The sequence below is a fragment of the Saccopteryx leptura genome, chromosome 1 (assembly GCF_036850995.1).
Source record: "Saccopteryx leptura isolate mSacLep1 chromosome 1, mSacLep1_pri_phased_curated, whole genome shotgun sequence".
Lineage (NCBI taxonomy): Eukaryota > Metazoa > Chordata > Mammalia > Chiroptera > Emballonuridae > Saccopteryx > Saccopteryx leptura.
Genome location: NC_089503.1, coordinates 235,479,862 through 235,507,514, shown reverse-complemented (window position 1 = coordinate 235,507,514; position 27,653 = coordinate 235,479,862). Strand labels below are relative to the sequence as shown.

The 27,653-nt window shown below is 36.1% G+C and overlaps 1 protein-coding gene and 1 pseudogene across 2 annotated transcripts in view; both read right to left on the bottom strand.

Annotated features, from left to right (window-relative positions):
- GALNTL6 (polypeptide N-acetylgalactosaminyltransferase like 6) overlaps positions 1 to 26,674 on the bottom strand; it is a 1,118,979-nt gene extending 1,092,305 nt beyond the window's left edge. For both annotated transcript variants that reach the window (XM_066387896.1, XM_066387897.1), the window contains exons 1-2: positions 26,089 to 26,674; positions 25,374 to 25,683 (exon numbers count right to left, since the gene is read on the bottom strand). In XM_066387896.1, coding sequence (XP_066243993.1) covers positions 25,374 to 25,511 — 138 coding nt within the window. In that variant the 5' untranslated portion in view covers positions 25,512 to 25,683; positions 26,089 to 26,674. The remainder of the gene's footprint in view (positions 1 to 25,373; positions 25,684 to 26,088) is intronic.
- Positions 1,872 to 20,556, bottom strand: LOC136389748 (tigger transposable element-derived protein 1-like; annotated as a pseudogene).
- Positions 26,675 to 27,653: the final 979 nt, after the last annotated feature.

Sequence of the window (27,653 nt, the reverse complement as noted above, 5' to 3'; positions counted from 1 at the left end):
ACATATGGGGGTTGATGCTTCCTGCTCCTCCTCCTGTTCTCTCTCTTTCCTCTCTCTCTCTCTCCTTTCTAATAAAAATGAATAAATAAAATCTAAAAACAAACAAAAAAACATGAACTTATTCTCTTAAAAATATAATTTAATAAATAAATAAATAAATAAATAAATAAAATCTATTAACCATCACATATTGTAAATATATGTAAAGTCTAAAATCTATTCAACATTACATATTATATGCTTTCAACAAATGATGTAAAAGAAAACTTTACACATTTTCATTTGTTTGTTTCCCTACAAAGAAGGATTATGAAAAGTTTACGAGGGTCAATATCCTAAATTTGCCAAGCCAAACTCAGGTTCCAGTGTGACGTTTCCAAGTGACAGTAATACTAGTGGCACCTTGTCACTAGTTATAATAACAATAATTGTTATAAGGAAAACTTCATTATACCTCTGGAAAATTAAGACAAATTCAGCCCAGGCTTGTACAGAAAGTCATAACTTATGGTGTGGTTTTGCCAAATAACAGCTTAGGCTTAGTTTCTTCATTGGATTTATGAAAAAGTTAGACAAAATTATTTTATCCCTCTTGAAATGACAATCACTTACATTTGGCAGGTGGGAAAACAATATTTGGTTTAAAATACTTTTTATACTCAGAATCCCATGGTATATGAGCATTAATTTTTTGTACTATAGAACTTGCTTAAAACAAGTTTCCAAGTGTTATCCTAAAGCCAACAAATATAAAGACTCTGAAAGAAAAATTAATTTATTAATGGAAATAATTTTTTTTTTATTTTTTAAATAAAGCTGCGTCTCAACTTATGGTAAGAGCCTGAAAACATGCATTTAAAGTGTCATAAACCCAATAGTCTCTCATACTTTGCTCAGCACTTTCAAATAGTTGAAACAATTTTGCTAAAGCAGTGTGTTTCTAAAAAATAAAGATTTGCATGTGTTAGGATTGTGATTTGACAGGAAAATTTAAAAAATGAACATTTTCTAAAATAATTCATTAATTAAATTAGAATATATATTTTATATACTGAATGAAATATTAACTCAATGGGCAAAGTCTATGCTAATATAAATCCACATACCAAGGCTAATTTCCAAAGAGAGAAATCTGGTATTACGTTATAACCTGAAGATTACTATTAACAAATAGTAGATTTAAAGAATGAAAAAATAAAAATTTTCCTGGGCCCTGGCCGGTTGACTCAGTGGTAGAGTGTCAGCCCGGCGTGTGGAAGTCTTGGGTTTGATTTCTGGCCAGGGCACATAGGAAAGCGTCTATCTGCTTCTCCACCCTTCCCCCCTTCTATCTCTCAATCTCTTTCTTCTCCTCCCACAGCCAAAGCTCCATTGGAGAAGAGTTGACCCTAGGTGCTGAGGATGGCTCCATGGCCTCTGTTTCAGGTGCTAAAATGGCTCTAGTTGCAACAGAGCAACAACCCAGATGGGAAGAGCATCGCCCCCTGATGGGTTTGTCAGGTGGATCCTGGTCGGGCGCATGTGGGAGTCTGTCTTCGCATTTCAGAAAAAAAAATTCCTTATCATTGTATATAAAAAATATTATAAACATTCAAAATATGACAATGTACTTAGACCAAAAATAATAGTAAGAACACAAAGTGAAAAATAAGAAAAATCACTCCAGACACACTTTGGAACTACAACAGGTTTAGTTCCAGACCACCCTAATAAAGGGAATATTGCAATCAAGTGAGTCACACAATATTTTTGGTTTCCCAGTGTATATGAAAGTAATGTTTATACTATATTATACCTTATTGAGTATACAATAACATTATATCTAAGAATGAGCATATCTTAATTTAAAATTACTTTATTGTTAAAAAATTTTAACCATTATCTGAACCTTCAGCAAGTTACAATCTTTTCGCTGGTGAATGTTCTTGCCTCACTGTTGATGGCTGCTGACTGATCAGGGTGATGGTTGCTGAAGGCTGGGGTGGCTGTGGCAATTTCTTACAAGAAGACATCAATAAAGTTTGCTGCATTGACTGGCTCTTTCATGAGTGTTTTCTCTCTAGCATGCAACATTTGGTAGCATTAAACCCAGAGATCTTTCAAAGTAGGAGTTAACTCTCTCAAACCTTCCCACTGCTTTATTCACTAAATTTATGTCAGATTCTAAATCCTTTGTTGTCATTTCAACAATCTTCGCAGCATCTTCATGAGGAGTAGATTCTGTCTCAAGAAACCACTGTTTTTTGCTCATCCATAAGAAGCAACTCCACAGCCATTCAAGTTTGATCATGAGATTGCAGCAATTCAGTCATACCTTCAGGCTCCACTTCGAATTCTAGTTCTCGCCACACCATCTGCACTTACTTCCTCCACTGAGGTCTTGAACCCCTCAAAATCATCCATAAAAGTTGGAATCTACTTCTTCCAAACTCCTGGTAATGGTGATATTTATACTTCTTTTCATGAATCACAAATGTTCTTAATGGCATCTAGAATGGTGAACAGTTTCCAGATGGTTTTCAGTTTACTTTGCCCAGACCCATCAGAGGAATCACTATCCATGGCAGTTACAGCCTTACAAAATGCATTTCTCAAATGATTTGAAAGCCAATTACTCCTTGATCCCTGGGCTGCAAAATGAATGTTCTGTTAGCATGCACAAATCATGAATATTATTGAATGCCTAGGTGCAATGTCAAAGAGCAGTAATATTTTAAAAGATATATACATATATATTTTGAACAGCAGGTCTTAACAGTGGGCTGAAAATATTAAGTAAACCATGTTGTAAACAGATGTGCTGTCATCCAGGCTTGGTCATTTCATTCATAGAAAACAGGCAGAGAAGATTTAGCATAATTCTCAAGGGCCCTGGAATTTTTGAAATTTTAATTGAACACTGGCTTCAACTTAAAGTCACCAGCTATATTAGCCTCTAACAAGATAGTCAGCATGTCCTTTGAAACTTGGAAGCCAGGAATGGACTTCTTTTCTCTAGCTATGAAAGTACTAGATGGTATTGTCTTCCAGTACAAGGCTATTTCTTCTACATTGAAAATCTGTTGTTTAGCATATCCACCTTCATTATTTATTTTAGCTAGACCTGGATAACTTGCTGCAGCTTCTATATCAGCACTTGCTGCTTCACCTTGAACTTCAATGTTATGAAGATGGCTTCTTTCCTTAAACCTCATGAGTCAGCCTCTGCTAGCTTCAAACATTTCCTCCACAGTTTCCTCATATCTCAGAGCCTTCATGGAATTAAAGAGAGTCAGGGCTCTGCTCTGAATTACACTTTGGCTTCAGAGGAAATTGTGGCTGGTCTGATATTCTATCCAGATGACTGAAACTTTCTCTATATCAAAAATATGGCTATTTTGCTCTCTCTTATCATCTATGTGTTCACTGGAATAGCACCTTTGATTTCTTCAAGAACTTTACCTTTGCATTCACGACTTGGCTAACTGTTTGGAGCAAGAGGTCTAGCTTTTAGCCTAAGCAGCTTTCAACATCCTTCCTGGCTGAGCTTACACACTTCTGCTTTTCGATTTACAGTGAGAGACCTGAGACTCTTCCTTTCACTTGAACACTTAAATCATTATAAGGTTATTCACTGGTCTAATTTCAATGTTGTTGTATCTCAAGGAATAGAGAGGCCCAAGAAGAGGGAGAGAGACAGGCAAATAGCTGTTCTGTGGAGCAAATTTATCAATTAAATTTACCATCTCATATGGGTATGGCTCACAGTACCCCAAAACAATTACAATAGTGACATCAAAGATAACTGGCCATAAATTACTATAAAAATATAATAATAAAAATGGTACAAATATTGTGAGAATTACCAAAGTACGGCAAAGACACAAAGTGAGGTAATTCTGTTGGAAAAATGGTGTCCATACACTGCTCAATGCCGGGTTGCCACAAACCTTCAACAGATAAAAAAATTGCAGCATATGCTTAGCACAATAAAGTGAAGTGCAATAAATCAAGGTTAGCTTATATTAGAAATCAGTGGTAGAATTGAATTATTTTCCACCAATTAATTATATTTTGTTCTTAATAACAGTAATTTCAACAAATCCTGGATAAATGGAATGCATATTTAACAAACTAATCAAATTTGGAATACGATACTTGAAAACTCTAAGAAGACACTCACAGATGACATTAATTATTAGTGATAAATATTTTAAATAATGGAACATAATTTTATGACAAATATATCATCAGTCAACAGCAATTCAATGTATACCTGCTGTACACTGTGGTGAAGAATTTATAATATTATGCTCTAGATTTAAAATTCAATTTTTGTACACATATCCAATCCTAATACTGCTCAGAATACTACCATTCAGGCTATATGAAACAGAAATTAGGGAAGAATCATCAAAATCAAATCTAGGCATTCATGATATTTTATATTGATTAAAGCGAGCATTTACGGCAACCTTAAAATTCAAAAAGTAAGCCTGACTAGGCATTGGTGCAGTGGATAGCGCATTGGACTGGGATGTGGAGGACCCAGGTTCTAAACCCCGAGGTTGATGGCTTGAGTGCAGGCTCATTCAGCTTGAGAGCGTGGGCTCACCAGCTTGAGCATGGGGTTCCTGTCTTGAGCGTGGGGTCATAAACATGACCCCATGATCACTGGCTCGAGCCTAAAGGTCACTGGCTTGAAGCTCAAGGTCACTGGCCTGAGTTCAAGGTCACTGGCTTGAGCAAGGGGTCACTCTCTCTGCTGTAGTCTCCCAGTCAAGGCACATATGAGAAAGCAATCAATGAATAACTAAGGAGCTGCAACAAAGAACTGATGTTTCTCATTTCTCTCCCTTCCTATTTGCCTGTCTCTGTCCCTCTCTCTGTCTCTGTCACACACACAAAAAAAATTTTTTTGAAAAGTAATCCCCAAACCTGTAACTTCATAGATGTGTACCTGAAATGACAATAAGTGATCGTAAACATTTTGCTTTGGTGATGGTAGGACCTGGAAGCTTATTGCTTATTTATGTTACTCTAGAAATACACATATGTCAGCCTCAAATATTCACCACCAGTTAGCTGAAAGACCTATTTACCATTTATGCTTTATTTTATGACTTTTTTGCCTGGGTCCATGGTAAAAAATAATAAAATAATTCTTATTCACTGCCCCTAAGTGATGTTGTTGATAGTCATGGCTCAATATTTTATATTTATTCAACTTAATAAACCAGGGAACAAAAGAATGTTTGCTAAATTGAGAAATGAAATATTAATCAATATGTCCTTTCAGTTCACTCATATGTCTATCACTCCTGACAAGGGGAAAATTCATATACATACATGTATGTATATGCATATATATTGAATGTCACACTTTCTAGAAGGAAACCACAGTCTAAAATCAGCCATAAGTAAAAAAATAAATAAAAAATTAAAAAACAGTTATGGAAAAAGAGAAATGTTTTATTCTATAAGTATAAATTAACAGGATTTTTCTACCTGACTAAAAAATTCCATTGAAAAAAAACTAATAAAATGAATGAGAAGATTCTAACAAACATATACAAATTATTATTTTACATTAAAAAACCAAATATCTGCTTGCTGTACTTTAAAGTATTTTAAGAATTCATTTCTTAAAGATTCTGTAAGAATCACTACATTGCATTACTAAAATAAAAATATTTTCCATGTGAAAATATTGCAGAAATTAGTGTATATTTGTGTGTGTATAATATATGAAAGACAGAGAACTGATGAATTATTCAGTGTAAATATATTACCATATTACCCTGACAAAGATGGGATGTGTCCCTAAGTATTAGAAATATAGAACTGGAGATATTCAAGGAAACAATGTAAAAATCATATAAAGTCTTATCAATTAAAAAATATGTTTACTGATCAAGTCAGATAAGTTGCTTACAAATATATGCACATAACTCCTCATAAATAATGATTAACACAACATCCATGGACACATTTTTGTTAGGTGATGGCACTTAGAAAGTTATATTTTAACATCTAAATATTATGACACAAGTCATTGTGTAATAGCATGTATTATTTTTGTCTATTTATAGAAACATTTTCAAATGGTATTTTGACTACTAGATGCCATTATGCAGATAATATTATGTAAAAAGGCCCAATTTAACAACTCCCTCTAATATTTCTTCACATCTTTTTAAAGCTGAATATAGCTACTAAACTCTCTTTTATTAAAAATGATGTATTAACATTGAGTTGAACACAATGGGAACTGAAATGAAAGAAGGTCAAAATTAGGTGACTAATCAATAGAAACATCAGAAAGAAAAGTTCAAAATTCCAAAGCTGGCTATAATATTAGTACAAACAAGAGAGAATATAATTAATTTAGCACTATAAAGAATGTGAAACCATCTCATCAAACACAATGCTATATAATTATCAGAACTGTAAGACACTTTCTCCCAAGACACTAAAAAATATGCCTCTACCAAATAAATCTTGTCATATCTTTTTTATCTCTTATTTTTTCCTAATCTATTTCCCAGAATTCCTGCTACACAACCACTAATTAAAATGAACATAGGTAAAGCAAGGTAAACTTTTTTCAAAAAGAGAGGAGTTGTTCAAAGGAAAACTTGTGCTAGAGAATAAAACTAATCAAAGTTTTCAGGTCTGAAATATAATCAGCCCCTTGAAATATATCAATCTATACTTCCAAAATGACTTATATTATGAATTGTGCTGTGGAGTATTCCATTGTGGGTTGTATTAATTTACTCAACCATAAATATTTTATAAATTAGTAAAGTTTTAAATATAAGCCTCTTCTAAATTATCATAATAGCTACTGAAATGTGGACACATATTGTGCCCACATATTAAACAGGTGCAAGATATACCAGAAGTGGTGCTATCACTATAGAAGGAACATATTCAATAATTGTATTTTCTTTTTTATCTTATAAGTTTGTTTGAATATGACTATCTTCTTTTTTTTAAAGTCAACCAGAGTTATGCATCTCTTCTATACCATTCTCAGATGGCTACATGTTTGATGAAATTTCATTGTGATTTCAGTATCAATGTCAGTCAGGTATTACAGAATAGCATATTCACTTGCTTGGTTTTTGGCCACATCACTTCAATCTCTGTCTCCATCTCCCTCTTTTTTCTGTGTCCTCTTCTTTTCTGTCTATCAAATATCCCCAGTATGTCTGTTATTGGATTTAGGGTTCAATAGAATAATCTAGAATGATTTCTCTATTTCAAGATCCTTAAGTTAATTATATCTCCAAAGACCCTTTTTCCAAATAAGGTTCACAAGTTCAAGATATTAATATATAAACATATCTTTGGGAAGCCAGCATCATTCAACTTATCACACTGAGTTTAATAAACTTACTGATTAATGGAGAATCAATTATCTAAATAGATAGTTAACATACAGACAAATAAACTCCATTATAAGGGCAAAAGAAAGGAATTTTCTCTTGGAAAACACTTAGGTACCAAAACTAGCCATGGAAGATCAAAGAAAGTTTCCCATGGAGAACTAGAAAAGAGCAGAAATCATCCAGGGAAATCTAAAAGTAAAATATACGCAAATTGCTGGAGGAGAAAGAGCATGATACTCTCAGGAACCTAAAAAAAGTTCAAAGTGGTTGGAATTTAGAGAGTCTTGGCAGTGAAGCAGTGAGAAATTAGGCTCAAAAACTGAAAAACACAAACACATGAAGGCTAAATAGCATAATACTAAATAATGAATAGGTTATCAATAAGATCAAGGAAGAAATCAAAATACACCTTAAAGCAAATGAAAATAAACATACAACAACTTAAAGAGAGTTCGGAACACAACAAAAGCATTCCTGAGAAGGAATTTCATAGTATTATAGGCCTATCTCAAGAAACAAAAAAATTTCAAATAAACAGTTTAATTTTACACTTAGGGAAAGTAGAAAAAAAAGCCCAAAATGAGTAGGAATGAAATAATAAAGATCAGAGAAGAAATAAAATAGAGTTAAAGAAAACAATATAAAATATTAGCAAAACCAAGAGCTACTTCTTTGAAAAGATAAATAAGATTGACAAACCTTTATCCAGACACATTAGGAAAAAAGAGAGGACTCAAACAAATAAAATCAGAAATGAAAAAGGAGAAGTAAACAACAAACCCCAAAGAAACACAAAGAATTGTAAAAAAAATATTATAAACAACTATACACCAACAAATTGGACAATCTGGAAAAAAAATGGATAAATTCCTGGAAACATACAATCTTACAAAACTGAGTCAGAAAGTATCAGAAAATCTGAATAAGCAGATCACACCTAACAAAATTCAAGTAGTAACCAAAAAATTTACCATCAAACAAAAGTCTAGGACTCGATTGCTTCAGAGGTGAATTTTACCAAACATTTAAAGAAAAAAATATAGCACTTATCCTTCTCAAACTATTTCAAAAAATTCAAGAGGAAGAAAGACTTTTTTTTTTTTTCTTGTGGGAGAAACAGAAAGAGTCAGAGAGAGGGACAGACAGAAAGACAGAAAGGGAGAGATGAGAAACATCAATTCTTCGTTGCAGTTCCTTAGTTGTATGCTGATTGATTTCTTCTATGTGCCTTGACCAGGGGGCTACAGAAGACTGAGTGACTCCTTGCTCAAGCTGGCGACCTTGGGCTCAAGCTGATGAGCTTTGCTCAAACCAGAAGAGCTCGCACTCAAGCTGGCAACCTCGGGGTCTCGAACCTGAGTCCTCCACATCCCAGTCCACTGCTCTATCCACTGCACCACCACTTGGTCAGGCAAGAGGAGAAAAGACTTTGAAGGTCATTTTATAAGGCCAGCATTATCCTAATTCCAAAACAAGATAAAGAAACTGCAAGGAGAGAAAAATATAACCATTATCCCTGATGAACACATGCTAAAATGCTCAACAAAATATTAGCAAATTCAATCCAGCAGTACATTAAAAAGGTCATATACCTTTTATATGACCTTTTATATACCATGACCAAGAGGCATTTAATCTGGGAACACAAGGTTAGTACAATATCTATAAGTCAATAAACATTATACACTTCATTAATAAAATGAAAGATAAAAATTACATATATATTAACAGATGTAGAAAAAGCATTTAATAAAATCCAGGATCCATTTATCATATAAAAAAAACTCTCATTAATGTGGAAATAGAGGGAACATCTTCAAAAAAAAAAAAGGGCCATATATGACAAACCAACAGACAATATCATACTCAATGAGCAAAAGTTAAAAGTATTTTCCTTAAGATTAAGAACAAGACACAGCCCTGGCCGGTTGGCTCAGTGGTAGAGCGTCGGCCTAGCATGCGGAGGACCCGGGTTTGATTCCCGGCCAGGGCACACAGGAGAAGCACCCATTTGCTTCTCCACCCCTCCGCCGCACTTTCCTCTCTGTCTCTCTCTTCCCCTCCCGCAGCCGAGGCTCCATTGGAGCAAAGATGGCCCGGGCGCTGGGGATGGCTCTGTGGCCTCTGCCTCAGGCGCTAGAGTGGCTCTGGTTGCAACATGGCGACGCCCAGGATGGGCAGAGCATCGCCCCCTCGTGGGCAGAGCGTCGCCCCTGGTGGGCGTGCCGGGTGGATCCCGGTCGGGCACATGCGGGAGTCTGTCTGACTGTCTCTCCCTGTTTCCAGCTTCAGAAAAATGAAAAAAAAAAAAGTACAAGACACAGATGTCCACTTTCACCACTCTTATTCAATATAATGCTAGCCACAGAAATCATAGAAAACAAAAAAATAAAAGGAATCCATACTGGAAAGGAAGAAGCAAAATTGTCATTCTTTGCAGATAATATGATATTATATATAGATAACCCTAAAGATCCCACCAAAAGACTACTAGAACTGATAAGTAAAGTAAAGTAGTAGGATACAACATAAATATCCAGAAACTGGGTTGCATTTTTATACACCAATGATAAACTATCAGAAAGGGAAATTAAGAAAACAGTCCCATTTACAAGTGAATGAAAAAAGAAAAAAAAGCTAGGAATTAATTTAATCAAGGAGGTAAAAGACCTATATTCAGATAATTATAAGACACTGAAGAAAGAAACTGAAGAAGATACAAATAAGTGGAAGCACATACCATGTTCATGGATAGGAAGAGTTAACATCATCAAAATGTCCATACCATCCAAAACACTCTATAGATTCAATGCAATTCCAATCTAGATTCCAATGGTGCATTTCACAGAACTAGAAAAAATATTCTAAAAATTCATATGCAATCAAAAAAAGATCACAAATAACCACAGCAATCTTCAGAAAGAATTTGGAGAAATCATGCTACCTGATACTAAACTATACCATAGCCATAGTATTCAAAATAGCATGGTATTGGAATAAAAACAGACATATAGATCAATTAAACAAAATAGCCCCAAAATAAACTCAGCCCTGGCTGGTGGCTCAGTGGATAGATTGCTGGCCCTGTGTATGAACATTCTTGGTTCAATTCCTGATCAGGCCACACAGGAGAAGTGACCATTTGCTTTTCTCCCCCTCTTTCTCTCCCCTCTCTTCCTCTTCCCTTCCCAGCCAGTGGCTCAACTGGTTTGAGTGTGGCCCTGGGCACTGGAAATAGTTCAGCTAGTCCAAGCCCATGAACCTCAGGCACTGAAAATAGCTTGGTTGATTTCAGAATCAACCTCAGATGGGATTGCCAGGAGAATTCCAGTCAGGAGAAGGATGCATGTAGGAATCTCACTATCTCTCCTCCTCTCACTTAAAAAGAAAAAGAAAAAAAATGCAGAAACAAAACAAAACCAAAAATAAACTCACACTTTTATGGTCAGTCAATATGTGTTAAAGGAGGCAAGAACATACTATGGGGTAAAGGTAGTCTATTCAATAAATGGAGTTGGAAAAATTGGACAGATACATGCAAAAAATGAAGTTAGACCCCCTTTTTACAACATGTACAAGAATAAACTCATAATGGATTAAAGACTTAAATAGGCTATTAAATCTTGGACATTATTTTTTTTTAATTTTTTGACAGAGACAGAGAGAGGGACAGATAAGGACAGACAGGAAGGGAGTGAGATGAGAAGCATCAAAACTTTATTGCGATACCATTGTTGTTCACTGATTGCTTTATCGTATGTGCCTTGACTTAGGGGCTACAGCAGAGTGAGTGATCCCTTACTCAAGCCAGTGACCTTGAGCTCAAGCCAGTGACCATGGAGTCATGTCTATGATCCCGAACTCAAGCCAGCAATCTCAGGTTTTCAAACCTGGGTTCTCTGAGTCCTAGTCCAATGCTCTGTTTACTGTGCCATCACCTGGTCAGGCTTGGACATTTCTCATAGCAATCTATATGCATCCTTAGGCAAGGGAAACAAAAGAAAAAATAAGCAAATGGGACTACATTAAACTAAAAAGTGTTTTCACAGCAAAGGAAACCATCAACAAAATGAAAAGACAAGCCATTGAATGGGAGAGCACATTCATCAAGGTTACATCTGATAAAGGGTTAATATGCAAAAATTATGAGGAAGTTATCCAACTTAATATCTTAAAAACAAACAATCCAATTAAAAATGGGCAAAAAACCTAAAGAGCCACTTCTCCAGACAGGATGTACAGATGGACAATGGACATATGAAAAGACACTGAACAGTTACTAATCATCAGAGAAATACAAATTAAAAACACAATGAAATTATCACCTCATACTTGAGAGAATAGCTATCATTAATAAATCAACAGTCTGACTAGGGAGTGGCACAGTGGATAGAGCATCAGACTGGGATGCAGAGGATCCAGGTTCAAAACCTGTAGGTAACTCATCTGGCTTAAGCATGGGCTCACCAGTTTAAGTGCAAGGTTGCTTGCTTGAGTGCTTGAGCATGGGATCATAGACATGACCCCATGGTCACTGGCTTGAGCCCAAAGGTTGCTAGCTTGAGTCTAAGGTTGCTGGCTGAGCAAGAGGTCACTCTCTCTGCTGTAGCCCCCCCAGCCCAGGTAAAAGCACATATAAGAAATCAATCAATCAATCATAAATTAGGGTGCCGCAACAAAGAATTGATGCTTTTCATCTCTCTCCCTTCTTGTCGGTTTGTCCCTATCTGTCCCTTTCTCTGCCACTATCAAATCAATCAATCAATATACAAGTGTTGACAAAATGTAGAGAAAATGGAACCATCATGCACTATTAGTTGAAATACAGACTGGTGCAGCCTCTGTGGAACTATTCTAGTTTCTTCAAAAAATTTAAAATGGAACTGTCTTCCAGAAACACTGATTCAAAAGAATATATGAAGCCCAATGTTGATTGCAGTGTTATTTACAATAGTCAAGACTTGGAAGCAGCCCAAATGTCCATCAGTAGATGAATGTATATAAAAGCCATGGGGCATTTACACAATGGAATACTACTCAGCTGTAAAAAAGAGGGAAGTCTTCCCTTTTGCAGCAGCACAAATAAAGCTGGAGAGTATCATACAAAATGAAAGAAAGCAGTGAGAGAAAGAAAAATGCCATATGATTTCACTTATATGTGGCATCTAATGAGCTATAAGTTAACAAATAAAATAGAAACAGAATCGTAGATAGAGAAAACAGACTGACAGCTATTAGATGGGATTTGTTTGGATGCTGGGTGAAAAAAGTGGAGAGATTAAAACAACCTCATAGGCACAGACAACAGTATGGTGATTACTAAAGGGGTAGCAGGTGGGGGGAGATAGAAGAGGGTAAAGGCGGGATAAGTGGTAATGAAAGGAGGCTTGACTTGGGGTGGTGAACACACAATACAATGATGTAGTATAGAACTGTACACCTGAAACTTATAGAATTTTATTAAGCAATGTCACCAACAATTAATTTAATAAAAATTACAATAATTCTAAAAAAGAATAAAGAAAAGCTTAATACAGTAAAGACATATTGAAGAATTTGCACTTCAATCTAAAGGTTTGTGAGTCCAGTGAATAGATTTAGGAAGGGCAGTGTGCTATTCAGAGAAACACTACGAATAATCAACTCTGGCAGCTAGGGAAAGGAGTATCAAGATGATACTCCTACACTCACCTTTTAAAGTGTTTTTGCTGGTCCCAACTAGGCCAGCGACAAGGGGGATAAAGAGATGTGGGTGAATTCAGAGAAATATTTTAGAAAGAATTGCTACCACTTAGAAATCAATTGAATTTGAGAGTAAAGATAATGAAGGTTCAATTATAATGAACACCCGGATAGATGATGGTGTACTTCATTAAGATAAGAGACACAAAAGGAACCCAGGTGTACAGAGTGGAAGAGAACGATGAATTCCACTTTAAACACTTAAAGCTTAAAATGTCTGTTTCTAGCTTTCAGACTGGTATGTGAATAATAGGCTCAGAGGGAAATTCGGATTAGACACATGGATTTGGGAGTCATCAACCTACATGTGAGCGCTGAAATAATGAGGGGCTGGGTGAGATGCCATGACGGAGAGTACAGAACAAGAAGTAATTGCACAGACCTCTGAAGAACAATCCATTTGTAAGGAAAAGGACAGAAGTCGGAGTTGATAAAGGACATGGGTAAGTGCATTTATGTATGAGTGATAGTGGGGCTGGGCAGTGGGAATGGAAGCATTAAAACAAGTTTGCACAGTCTCACTACTCCAAGTTTACTTATTCATCCTTCCTTCTTGTTTTCCAAAGTTGCTTTTTCAAACTTCTCAAGTCTCTCACCCCATCACCTCTTAGCCTCAGACGAAGATGGTTTCAAATAAGATAAAGTGCTTAGTTAAATTCTGTCAAATAACAAGACAAATGGGAGTGCCTTTGGGAATGAACTGCCTAGAGATTTCTGGTGCCACTGGTGAGAGCAGTTAACACAGACCAGAGAGGTGGGATTACGGCCTGAGGTGGGCTGAAGTGGCAAGTATGGAACTGGATGCATCCAGTTTGGTTTCAAAGAGAAGGAGGGAGACAGGACAGGGACTATGGGACAGTGAGGCACCAAGGGATATTTTAATATTTCTTTACTCGCTTGCTCCCCACAACTCTTCAACAGTAGGAGAAACCTGAGTGAGATTAAAGACTGGAATGAAGGATGGAACAGAAAAGAAAAGGCTGACAATAAATGAGAAGAAAAAGATCAATATGTGAAATCCTTTAAAAAAAAAGTTGTGATCCACAGTCTGGACAGAAGTTCCATATTTATTCTAAACCTAGGGACATTTTTCCATAGGACAGGAGGCAGATAGAGAACTGGGAAATAAATTCAGGTACTTTTTCTGATTTTATAGCATGAAGTCATGGCTCTCCCAGTATGAGCATTCTATACTCTCAGTGAAAAATGAGGCCAGGCTCTGCTGAGCTCGATAAGAGAGGTGGTGACAAGGGGTATTTGAGGAGAGAAGAGAAGGTTGGAACAGGCATTTGGAAAACAGATGAAGAGCTGAACAAAAAGCATAGAATGGTTCTTTCCTAACTGTTTTGGTTTTGCTGTGCCAGTTTTCACTTTTAACTTACAAAAGACTGTTTCCCTTGAGGTGACAAAACTAGCAGTATTTACTGCCTGATTGCCTAGTTTAAAGGAAGAGGGCAGCTCCCTGTATTACAAACAAAACAATAGCAACAAAGACCAACAACAGAAGCCTTGAGCTAAAATTTATTTCTCATATACACATTTCAGTGATTGGAAATGCATTTAGGATCCACAGAACCTTTGGTATAATGCAAAATACTCAAGTTTTCAAAATATTTCTTGTCTTTCATCCATTCATAGGGCAAATAATTGATCAAATCAATGCCTACATAAAGTTTTTCTGTAATAAAAATTTCAAAGAAAAAGGGGGAAGAGAAGACTGAGCAGGGAACAAAGCAGGGAAGAGGGGTTAATGTGATGGAGGGGCATCTACTCCCACCCTTTCTTGGATGTTATTCCCTTGGTCTCCCTGATTCCCTCTACATTTCATGTAGTCCTAGAACTCAACATATTTGGCTCAGAATGCTAAGGATATTGCAGAAAATGTAATTTCCTTTAGTTTGTTAAAGAGAAGTTGAAAGTTTCTACAGAATTTAAGAGGGGGGGACAATCCCATTACATAGTTGTCAATATGACACCCTTTTGTTAGCTTACCTAAAATATGATAAAATTCACTCAACTAGAGAATTAAGGCATTTCATCTTCCCTCACCATTTAGATAGTTTTATACAACTTTTTTGTGTGTGTTTGACAGAGAAAGAGAGAGAGACAGAGAGATGGACAGATAGGGACAGACAGGAAGGGAAAGAGATGAGAAGCATCAATTCTTCATTGTGGTTCCTTAGTTGTTTATTGATTGCTTTCTCATATGTACCTTGACTGGAGGGCTACAGCAGAACCGAGTGACCCCTTGCTCAAGCCGGTGACCTTGGGTTCAAGCCAGCAACTTTGGGCTCAAGCCAGTGACCATGGGGTCATGTCTATGATCCCATGCTCAAGCCAGCGACCCCACACTCAAGCTGACGACCTTGGTGTTTCAAACCTGGTGTCCCAGTCCGATGCTCTATCCACTGTGTCACTGCCTGGTCAGGCAGTTTTATACAACTTTCCATTTCTCTCTTTCCAGCCAGTTCATTTCTTGAAAGCATGAAAAGAGGAAATGAGACAGCTCTTACTCTACTCTAGCAGCATCATTCTTGATTCTTCCAATATCACCTTACTGTCAGAAGCAACCAGAACAAAAACATTAAAATTCACATCATATAAAATATTAAAATTATTCGACCCTGAAGACTTTTTAGATGATCTTCTTTGGAAGTTTAGACTGACTTAAAGAAATAATTTATGAAATATATTTTATGCCTTGAGGGCAAAATACACATTGAGAAATCAACACCATGTGGAGAGAACAGCACAAAAAATAAGGAGAAAGGTCACCACAATACTGGTGGATGCTGAGTGCATGTGTTGCAAAGAACTAAATTTTATGCTAAAATAAAGTTTGCTTCCAATATATCAGACTGCAGGAGACCTTGGTTTGAGTTACAAAAACTTTGAAAGTAAGTACTGGCCCTGGCTGGTTTGCTTAGTTGTAGAGTGTTGGCCCAGCATGTGGATGTTCTGGTTTCGATTCCCAGTCAGGGCACATAGGAGAAGTGAATATCTGCATTTGCTTCTTTACCCCTCCCTCTTATCTCTCTCTCTCTTTCTTTCTCTCTCACACACACAGCCCCTCCCACAGCCATGGCTGGACTGATTGGAGTGCATCAGCCCCAGGCACTTAGATTGGCTCCTTGGAAGCCTCTGCCTCAGGCATTAATGATAGCCTTGGTTGCTAGCTTGGCCCCAGCATCGGTCCCAGATGGGGGTCGCCAGATAGATCCTGGTAGGGGCACATCCGGGAGTCTCTTTATCACCCCTCCTCTCATTTGGAAAAAAAACAAAAAAAGAAAAGTTAAAAAAAAGTAAAGTACTATATTATTTCCATATGAACTACTGAGAAAAAAAAGTGAAAAGTAAAAGAAGTTAAAGGTGCTTCAAATGTTTTTTAAAAGTCTTTTTAAAATGCAAAAAACTTTTATGTAGCTTCATGTTAGGTCTACGAACAAAATAATATAGAAACATATTTTCTCTTTTTATCTAATCTCAATTCTCTACAATTCTAACAGGTAATAATAGCTAACATTTTTAAATTGGTTTCTATATACAATCAAGTTTTCCAAGCACTTTAAGCATATTAGACTATTTAACCATTACATCAATACAATCAAGTAGGCACTAATTTTATACCCATTTAGAAATAGTAAATCTAAGGCCCAGAGTAGATAAATAACTTGCCTAGGATCACTCAGCGAGTAATAGAACTGGAACTAAAATTAGGCAGCCTGGCCAAATATCCCCACTGTTAACCACTGTGCATATTTCATTTTATAGTTAAAACATCGTTTGTTGTGTTGCTATGGTCTAGGATACTTCCAATGTAATGATTATATAGTAAATTATATATATTCCAACACTTTGATATTAGTAGAATCACCACTATATGATCTTGATGAATTTTGAAAAAAAAAACCCACCTTTTGTTTTTGCAAAGAAGATAGTGATACTAAATATATCATGGATTTCCTGTAACTACTTAAGAACAGCTTGACATGATGTCTAGTACATAGTAAAAAATAATAAATAAATGTTAACTTTATTATTAGTATATTGTCTTTTATTACTTTTATTCCTATTGTTTTATCATAATGATTTTATTACTTTTATTATTTGTATATAATCTTAAGATTCTTGAAAACTTAATACTGTTTCCTCCTTATTCTTATTACAAATACCACCACCCATCTGTCAACTATACTTAACCAATGAGCTTTGCTTTTGCTCTGTTTATCTATCTGGTGGTTGATTTTATTTTGACAGGTACATTGTTATCTTATTAACCAGGTAGCCACATGGTTTCTTGACATCTTCATTCAGTATTATAGTCTTCAGTCCTTACTATAGAATTATATATACTATGAAAAACATCTAATTACCCATATATCATCAATATACTTATTATATCCACAATACATGTAAATTGTCTTACACTTTACAGAACATTTCATGAATGTTTAATTACCATTCCAAACTAGTAAAATAATTGCATAGGAAAAATCTCAGACCTCTGCCAAGCTATAAAGGTACAGGTGCTAAATTTATAAATTTACTTTTTAGATCAAAACAACCATTTCCACCTCTCTACTTTTCTTTCCCCATCCCTTTTGCCCTCTCCCATTTTCTTCCCTGGTAGGGACTGGCCCCTCATTCTCTTCTGGCTTCTCTTGGCTCATACCAACCAGTACCCCGCATTCTGCTGTCTATGGTAATGCTGACCTCACCAATACCTCTTATTTGTCTAAAAATATAAAAAATATTTTTGTTGTCTATTTAGTCTTACCAGTTAACCTTTTACAATTTTATGAACACCTCTACAACTGTGTGTAACTACAACCATGAAGTTTCCGGAAACTAATTACCAAAGCCAATGACCTTTTGAAAGTCCTCACCTGCTAAAACTGGCTTTTAAAACTGCTCATTATTTTCTCTTTTTTATGAATGCAGAGTGCATGAACTCAAATTTTGTCTTTGTGCCTTACTTAACTGTGAATTGAGTTATATAGAAGGACCTATTTCAATGAATTGTTGCGGGATTAAATCAGGAAATGTATAGGAAACACTGAGAGCCACATAAATATCACACAGTAACAGGCTCTTTATCTACCTATTCCAAATTCTAAATAATTAGAGCATGTATTTCTTATAAAATAATTTAATTCAGCCCTACACTATACGTGTGTACATGCGTTTTCTTAACAGATCACAAAACATAATCCAATCATTCTCATGAGCTAGATTAAAGCAACAAAAATAGTTCTCAATGCTTGCTTGTGATTCATGTAGAGAAAAAAATGTCTACACGAGTCATGGGCTTTATTTGTTTCAGGACATGAGCATAGTCACTAGAAAGAAATACTGCTGCCTTTAAAATCCATTTTTTTATTAAATCTTCAATTTTTAAATAATTTTGTGATATACTAAAAATTCATTTTCTACAACAAATAATTACATGAAAATTAAAATTGACAACCTGTCAAAGATTGGACCAAAAATTGCCAAAAAACCCTTTCATTTTCTAGACCCTATTTATTTGTTTATTCAACAGACTTCCCTCCCTGATTTAACACATCAATGACAATCCTGTAAAACATTCATTGTTCTGCTGTGCTTCTTGACATTGCATTGCAAAGGGAGCCATCTGTAAATATTTGTTAAACACTAATTGCCTTACTAAAGGCAATTATTACTTATACATGCATGTACTATATATAACAATAATCTATATCCATTAACCTTTATATGCTGTTCAAGATACTAAGCATTTAGTCCTCACTATAACACTCCAAGGATGTATTCTCACTTCCATTTGACTTAAGAGAGAACTGATCTGGGGAAGATCAATGACTTGCTAAATAAATGACACAAAATGCTCCGTGCTGGAACCAGAATTTGAACCCTGATAATTTGATTCTAGAGCCTACACACTTGCATACTAAAAAAGAACAAGACAGCATGAAAATTCTGATATTTCTCCTCAAGTTAAGTTCAACTGAATTCTCTTGCTGGGGATACATGCCAAACAGGATAGCTAAACTCATTCAAATGTGGGTGGTAGCCCCGACCATTTTGGTAATTTTTAATATAAAAATTTTCAAAATTACTGATAATGAAATGCACCGTTTCTAGCTTCCTAGACTTCATGTACTGAAATAACATTGCATGGGTATTTGAGTACTTGAAATAATTCAAATTTAGCCTTCTTAGCCCTCACTGAGACACTACCACTCCTGGAAACAAAGAATGGCTAGGCACCTGCTGATAGCCTAGCAAAACCACAACTGTATTGATTATATTACCAGATAACAATGGCTGGTCCTAATCTGTGCAACTCTTAACAGGCTAAATCCTTATCATAATTCTCACACTAGTTAAGTAGATGTAAGTACTTCTAGAGTCAGATACATTTTCTTTATCTTTCTGTACATTCCTAAAATTATATTAATAACATTTAAAATATGTTTCAAACTCAATTGACTAAGTTTTCTTCTGATTTGAAGCAATGGAAAAAGCAAGAAGTTAAAAAAGTAAAAAAAAAAAATTGTAGAAAATGAAACAGGTGTGTGGATTATTTTTTCTTTATAAGTGAGACCCTGTGTGTGGATGTATGTATGTGTGTATGTGTGTTGCTAAATGAATGTGTGAAATGAATACATTTAATTTGAGAGTACTGTTAATTCAGTTCAACTTTTTTTTTTTTTCCTCACTGCACTGGAAGTAGAAAAGTTGGAGAAAACACTGATGTGATTTACCTTTTACTCTAAATATACCTTTATTTTTCTCCCTCTCTCTGGACACCTATTTGGAGTTTGATAGTAACAGACAGCAGCATATTACTTTGGAATAGTGGTGGTAAGCATGTCTTAAATGTTTATGTATGTCCTGGGTCTTCTTTTCAACCATTAAATAAACTAAGTGTACATATTTTTAATGCCTCTCCAAATACATATCTCAGTGGTACAATGTTTATATTTGTTCTTTATTGTTGTTCACACAAGCATTACAACTACATTTTGAGATAATTTAAGAACCATTAGCTTTATAGTGTGACAGACGGAAGTCTTAAGGAGAGCAAATATCTAGTTTATGGGTGTCATTATTTTTAGCATCATCTTCAGAACCTGTTTCTTTGCACATTTGCACCTTTGATTCCATAAAGGTATTTTTGTAAACATATATGTAAATATGAATGAAAGAAATGAACAACATGGTCATGTCAAAAGGTTTTAAGGTTCTGAAGCCAAGCAAAAGAGAAATGAGAGTGACTGCTGAACAGAACATATCCAAACTCCTCACATGCTTCTCACATTGCATACTGTCTTCTCTTTATTTTAATTATTATTCCCACCTTTAAAGAAGTTCTTGATGGACCCTCGCTGTCTTCCATCTGTATAAATGTGTTATAAGGGAAGGCATTGTTGAAAACTTTCCTAAAGATTGTCATGGCTACTTCTAACAAAAATTAAAGTTATCAAAACTTAATTACCTCTCTACACCACTTAAATTGTTCAAACTATCTTACTCTTCCCTTTATACATTCCACACTTGATTTGGTTTCTTTTATAGAAATAAAAAACCATGGGCGGTTAACTGATTCAGCTTGTCCCACTCAGCAATGAGTGGAGGAAGGTGGGATGTATCTCACTTTTTACCAGATTGTGAATGGAAGACTGTTCCCAATATCTCCCATGGGGCAAGGTGATGAACTAGTCATGTTTTCATCTACTAGGTCACAGCAAATAATTAAGATACTTGTTACAGTCATCTGTGTGATGCAACGCTGTAACAAATCAGAATGGATTTTCCATCCATTTAAGAAAAGGTCCTTAAATTCTAATTTATAATCTACATATTAGCTAATTAAGAACAGTATGGCTAAAATTAACACATCATTTCACATCTAGTGTATTGATAATATACCATCCTGAGTAGAGGAGGAGAGAAAATGTTAATTTTTTTCTCCTCTCCTTAGCTCTTCCAATATCTAAGGTATTTGCTGAGAAAGAAACAGAGACACAATCTACAGTCTCAGTGATCGCCATGACAAATGAAAACCATGTTTGCATATACTGGGTGCCAATTATTTGACAATTTCCTATCATAAAATAAGTTTAAAATATATACCACAGAAAATGTTCTTAGCCATAAGTGTGGAGTGAATGTGAGAAGAACTGGACAAAGATTCTGAGAAATCTTTCTCAGGGCATATATATTAATGGAGCTTAAGTTTCATATCTACCATATACAGCTTACATGTGGATATGACTAAAAACAATGTAACACCTCACGATACCTTCCATATCCAAGACCTGATCTCAGGACTTGATGTACCTTCTTATGAGGCAAGTATGTTTAGTCCTATTTTATAAATAGAAATTCTGAAGTACAAAGAAATAAGGTTCTGCAATTTAAAAGTGACTTGAGTATCTACTGTTTGCTTGTTAGTTAGTTAGTTTGTTTGTTTGTTTAAATGTGGTTTAAAAAAAATCAAGGTAAAAAATGTTTTTAAAATCATTCCAAACAATTCAGGATAAGTTTGATTTAAAATTCTGAGATTTTCATCCTAGTTTTTATTCCAAATATTGCAAAAATTTCTTTCGATTATGAATACTCTTAAATTATTTCTACAATTCACATTATTTGCAACTTAGTTCTTAAACTATTTTACACCTACTTTTTAAAATCAATCTTTTCAATGTATTCAAGAAAAAAAAGTGTTTTGGAGTAGTTTTTATTTATTTATATGTGCATAAATGATTAAGAAGATATGTATAATAATACTGTATAAAGTATTTTTCTCTAAAATATTGCTTTGTTCTAATTATCATCCTAATGCTCAGCTTAATAAAGATCAAAATATACAACTTTAATTCAAATGCATCTAAAACCAAAGAAGAGTAGCTATTCAAATTTTTAAATGAAATTAAGATAATACAATAATCATACAGTGATCATCCTCAGCTAAATATCATATTCATTATCAATATATTTTTAATATATGTATATATTTCTAAACAACAAAAAGGAGATAATTATATCATCCCAATAACAAGATTACTTCAAATGAAAATAACATATGATGATTGTGACTGATAATTTAATAACATCTAAACAAGAACTATAAAATATTTTAAAAATTTTATAAAACCCTACAAATTGCAAAAGCTTCATATTTATTTCAGTAACCTGATTCTAATTTTATAGAGCCCAAACAACAAAATAAACCTTTTAATTAATGCATGATTAAATTTTTTTTAATCTACTTTGGTTGTATAAAAGAAAAAACTTTTAATAAATAATTTGGGAATTTTTATACCATATTTTTTTCTGCACAATAGATGGGGCAATGTTTAAACTTTATGAAACATAAATATTACTTTTAATGTAAAATAATAATAAATACAAACAATTACTCTGTAATACTATGAGACTTGAGAATATGTAAAATACTAAACATCATGAAAATTAAATAGTTTTAATCAATGTTTTCTGTAAACCTCACTTTACCTCAAATAAATTAAATTATTATGTGAATTATTATTTACATAGTAAGCACTATTTATATTGAATAGTAGATAGACAAATTAATAATATGCTCTGATAAAATACAAATTAAGAACATTAAAAAGTATTAGCCATTCTATGAGTCTGAATTTCCACAAATTAAAGTATTTCCATAAAACCCATGCAATAATTAAACTACATAAAAGAATGAAAGTTCTCAACTCCTGTAAGCACTGGCATGCCATGGTTAAAACCACAACTGCTGTTTTTCATATAACTGCTGTAAAAATAGACCTCTCATTTGTACACGTGACTTGTTTTGAATAACTTGTTTTGAATAGCTTCAGTACTTATAGCTTTCAATGCCCCAATCAGCATATAATCCTTGACCTCAGCATTTTGCAATTTCATGATAAATATAGTAAAAGATGGCTTTTGAAGAAGATCTAGCAATTAACCAAGAAAATGTCTTTTTAAAATAAATTGCTAAATTTAATTAACACATTACCCAATAGTCAAATTATATGCTTCAATGGAAAACCTCTGTAGTTAGCTGAGTTAGTAACATTAAAATATAGATACCATTAGCAAAATATTACATCACAGTATTTAGCATGTTTAATTCATCACTGCAAGCCACTTTGTATCAATTGCATGTGTGTGTGTATAAAACTTAACTTTTACTTATCTAATACTTGTATAATGATATCAATATGCCTTAAATTTCTTTTAATTATATTTCATAATAAAATTAGTAAGAGGTTAACTTTTCCTGTTTTACAATGAATTATTTTTCAGTAAGTAATTTATTTCTACTTTTTATACTTTATTTGGTATCCATAAATAGTATTAATTTTAAAATCATTATTTAGGCTAAAAATACTAAAGTACATGATTGACATTCATTTTATGACAGTATTATCTTTTCTTTATTCTTAATTTCAAAACTGTTATGTAGGATTTATAAACTGGAATTTTAGTAGATATCCATCTTGTTACTCTACAGCATATAAAACTTTGAGAAAAGGCTGGTTCTCTTGCCACTTCATGCCTTTTATACCCATTAACTCATTATCTGGTATTAAATATAACTTAATTACAGAAGAACCAGAAATAAGAAAACCATTTTTGAAGATTATAAGGACAAGTCAGAGACTTTATTTGCCATATTTTATAGTTTTATGCCATTGAAAATATAAGTTTCTCATTAAGGGTCAAAATCAATAGAGCCAGCATGAAAGTTATAAAAATCTCATTAATAAGATTAATTAGTGTTTAATGTTAGCTATGTCAGCAAATATTTCAGATAGTTATTGTTCTTGAATGAGCAAAGTTCAAGAAAAAAAATCATGTTGTTTTGTTATTTTGGCAATATTAGAATGGAAATTTCACATAATAGTGTATTAACTACTAATGTTAATAAAATCTTTTTCATATATCATAGATGGGAGAAATAAGTGATCTAAGTAGGAAAAAAAAAAGTTTAACATCCAAAGTTCCCATGTCCTTTTATCATTGGAATGACAGAAGATACTTTAAATCAAAGTTACGTCCCTTTTCAAAAAGATGATAGAGATCAACAACTAAATAAAAATATGCCAGCCTTTTCCCTCAAAATTCTAACCCACCAAAAATCCATAAGCAAGTAGTTATCTTTAAGTTTAGCAACTGGAAAGTATCACTTGTCATAATGAAAAAGCATATATTTCACACCTAACCACTCACTGTGTAAAAAAATAAAATAAACTTTGTTAAGTATAAGAACAAATATTTAATTGTCATTAGTTTATATTATTGTCCACTAATAGTCAACTTAAACACTTTCTATGTGTTAGGTGCATAGTGTAGATGAGTGATGACTCTTGAAATTAAGAATATTAATATTCCAAGGTGAGGCACAGCACTAGCTGAAAAACTGTTATATTCTATTGTCAAAAGTTTCATTACAGAAGCTGTTTGATTTATTAATAAATAAGGGAATCAACAATATTGAGTTTCAACAATGTTTTGTGAAAGATGTTTTGCATTAATACTCATTAAGAAAGATAGTTATTTTGATCTCTGTGAAGTCCTGAGAGAGGCATATACTAATGGATTGCATACTAAGTAAAAAGAAAACATACCACTCTACATGGTGTTTCCAATTCGAAGGAAAGCTTTTAACAACAAACTGTTATCACCAGACTGTGAAACTGAACGGACACGCTTGATAACTCTGCCAGTATATCCCCATACCACCTTAGCAACAGGGGAGAAGAAACAGAGATGTTAAGTTTTCACAGGGTAAAAAGCTTTTGCTAAGAAAAAATAACCAGGAAAATAGAAAACTATAGTTTGTTTCCTGGTAAGTACTTTGCAATTTTAATGATTTAATTTGCCCAATTCAATAAACACACCCAAAGCAGATAAAAGAAAAAAACCCCCCACAAATCTCTGTGATAAACTTGAACCAAACCCACTCCATATCCCACAAATGAGTTTACACCCAGCTCAAGACAAAATCAAAGACCAGTTGTGAAAGATTATCTTTTCTTCTTGACCTCCCTTATACTCCGATTCCAGTTTACTTTACATTTCACAGTGTCATTGGCTTAGATCATAAAACAACTACTTGCTTAAACCTCAAGGTCTCTGATCTTGTAATATCAGTTTTGGAAGACAGGAGAAACCCAAGCCTATACCCCACCTGCTCCCTTGTGATCCTGAGATCACATACCTTACCAGTTTTCCTGTGATCTTTCTCTGGGTGCTACTTACCTGCTGCTCCCCAGGCTCCGGCGATTTCACCAGGTGCTTATCCTTGTACAGAGACCAGAGACCAATGTTGGGAAGGAATATTAAAGCCACCATGAATAACAAAGTCATCTGCAGAAATCTCTTCTGTTTCCTCTTCATTGCAAATGATAACAGATAAGAAAAGTTAAAGGAGACGATTCCCTGACAGCTTCTTGGGTTTAATGCCAAAATCCTTTCCTCTCCCCTGCGAAGCACCAGAAACTGTGGAGAAGCTAAAAACTTTTGCTGTGTGCTCAGCACCAATCTGCACGATTCAGAGGAAGTTGGATATCTGCAGAACAAACGCACAGTTACTTTCCCCCCAGAAAACTATGACGAAGGCATTATCTATTGGCTTAGAAGTAAATGACTTCTGAGGAAATCATTAAGCCTATTGACCTCCATTAATATAGAGCAATGGAGTAGATATAATTGTTTCATAGACTAACAATAAGTTATGAAAAGTCAATAGCATGCTAGATACTTTAAAAAACCGGGAGTTTTGCTGTTCCCCCCATCCCCTTAGTGTGGAAGGCTGGGGTGGGGAGGACCGGGTAAGTAGAGAGAAGACTGCGTGAAGGGAAGCAGTTCAGTCCCAGCAAGTGTTAGGAAGACAAGTGTCCGCTTTTGACATTGGAGCATCACCTTCCTCTTCTTCCCTGAACACCTCCTGCTATGTCCCCTTGGGATAACCCACCTGAACTCAAGTTCCACTCCCTCCGAGTCAGCGTGCTGGTGGGTTCAAAGGCGATGCAGGGACACGGGATCCGGGGAGAACTCCTGTTTGGATAGAGGTCCACAAACTCCTGGGTGCTCCCGCGCTGTCAACGCACATCCACAGGCAGAGACTCAGGGACCTGGGAACTGGAGGAACGGAGGCTACAGATGTCAGCGGAGTCCAACCAGGAGGTGGAGGTGCCGACGTTTCCCCAGCGCAGCCCTCGGAATGTGATGCTCCTTGAAGTAACCACTCTGCCCATCAATCTCTTCCCTTCCTCTGGTGACGCTCTCACGCACCGCTGTTCATGTTACCATTATCTTCTGGCAACTGAGCGAACCCAGAGAAACGTCAGGAGCACCTAAAGGGCACTGTCTTCAATCACCCCTCGGGGAAAGGGGGCGGAGGGTGGCGAAACCGAGTCTGAGCTGGGTTGCAGGGAGTGAGGGCGCTGGGGAGGGCGAGCAGACAGGAGAGATGCGCCACGCTCGCCCCCGGCCGCCTCTCCTGGCTGGCGGTCTCCTGCTTTCCACCGAGACTGTGCTGGGGTCGACCACGTGCGGGAGCCCGGAGCCCGTGCCCGGAGCCCGAGGAGGGAGGGCGGGCCGCCTGGAGGGGGTGGGCAGTTCCTCCCAGCTTCCAGATCCTATATAAACAAACCCCGGGCCGGGGAAAAGAGGAGGAAAAGACACCACTGGAGGAGGACTTGCAGCTCCCCGCCTACGTGGATACTCTGTTTCTTTATCAGGCCTTTTCGGGGCAACTTCGGACCCGCAGAGATAGCAGTTGTCCCGCTCATCTCACCCAAAATGCACCAGACCAGGGATTCCGTTGGAAAAGTCGCTGGCTGAGTGTGGGTTTGCCCCGGATTCCTCCGTGGTGGTGCCGGTGGGAGCGAAGCGAGCCTGGGCGCGGCGGCAGAGGCAGGCGAATGGAGCTGGGCTGGTCCCGCCCAGAGGGGCTCCCCTGACGGCGTGCCCGCCACTCAGGCCAGGTATGTGGGGGGGAAAGGCGGAGGGAAAGGATCCCGAATCGAGGCAGGGCTGAGGCTCAGGGTTTTCAGGCAGCAGCTTCTGAAGCGGCACCGCGGAGTCGGGGCGGCTATACTTGGGTCTGCAAACACCCGGGGGCCTGGCTAAGATTTGGCAGTGACACCCCGCTCCTCCCCCACTCTGCTCATCCACACCCCGCGCACCTTACTGAAAGAGCTCCCTGTTTCTCTGACCTCTCACACGCCTCCCACGGTGGCCGGAAAATGTGGGGATCAGATAAGTCAGGCAGATGGGACCCCTCCTCCTCCCCAACATAAGGACGCACCAGCGCCCCTGACCTCACAGGCACGAACCTGTGGCAGCCTCAAGAGACCTGCGCACCTAGCACCGTGCAGTGGGTCCACCCGGGAGCGGGAGCTCCTAACTCCTGAAGGCATAGGGACTCAGATAAGTCGACAGACAGGCATACAGTGCCCGTTCTATCAGCCTGTCTAGAACTAAAAAGAAACGACATGGTGATCTCTTTGTTACAGCCTAGATGTGATGCCCGCA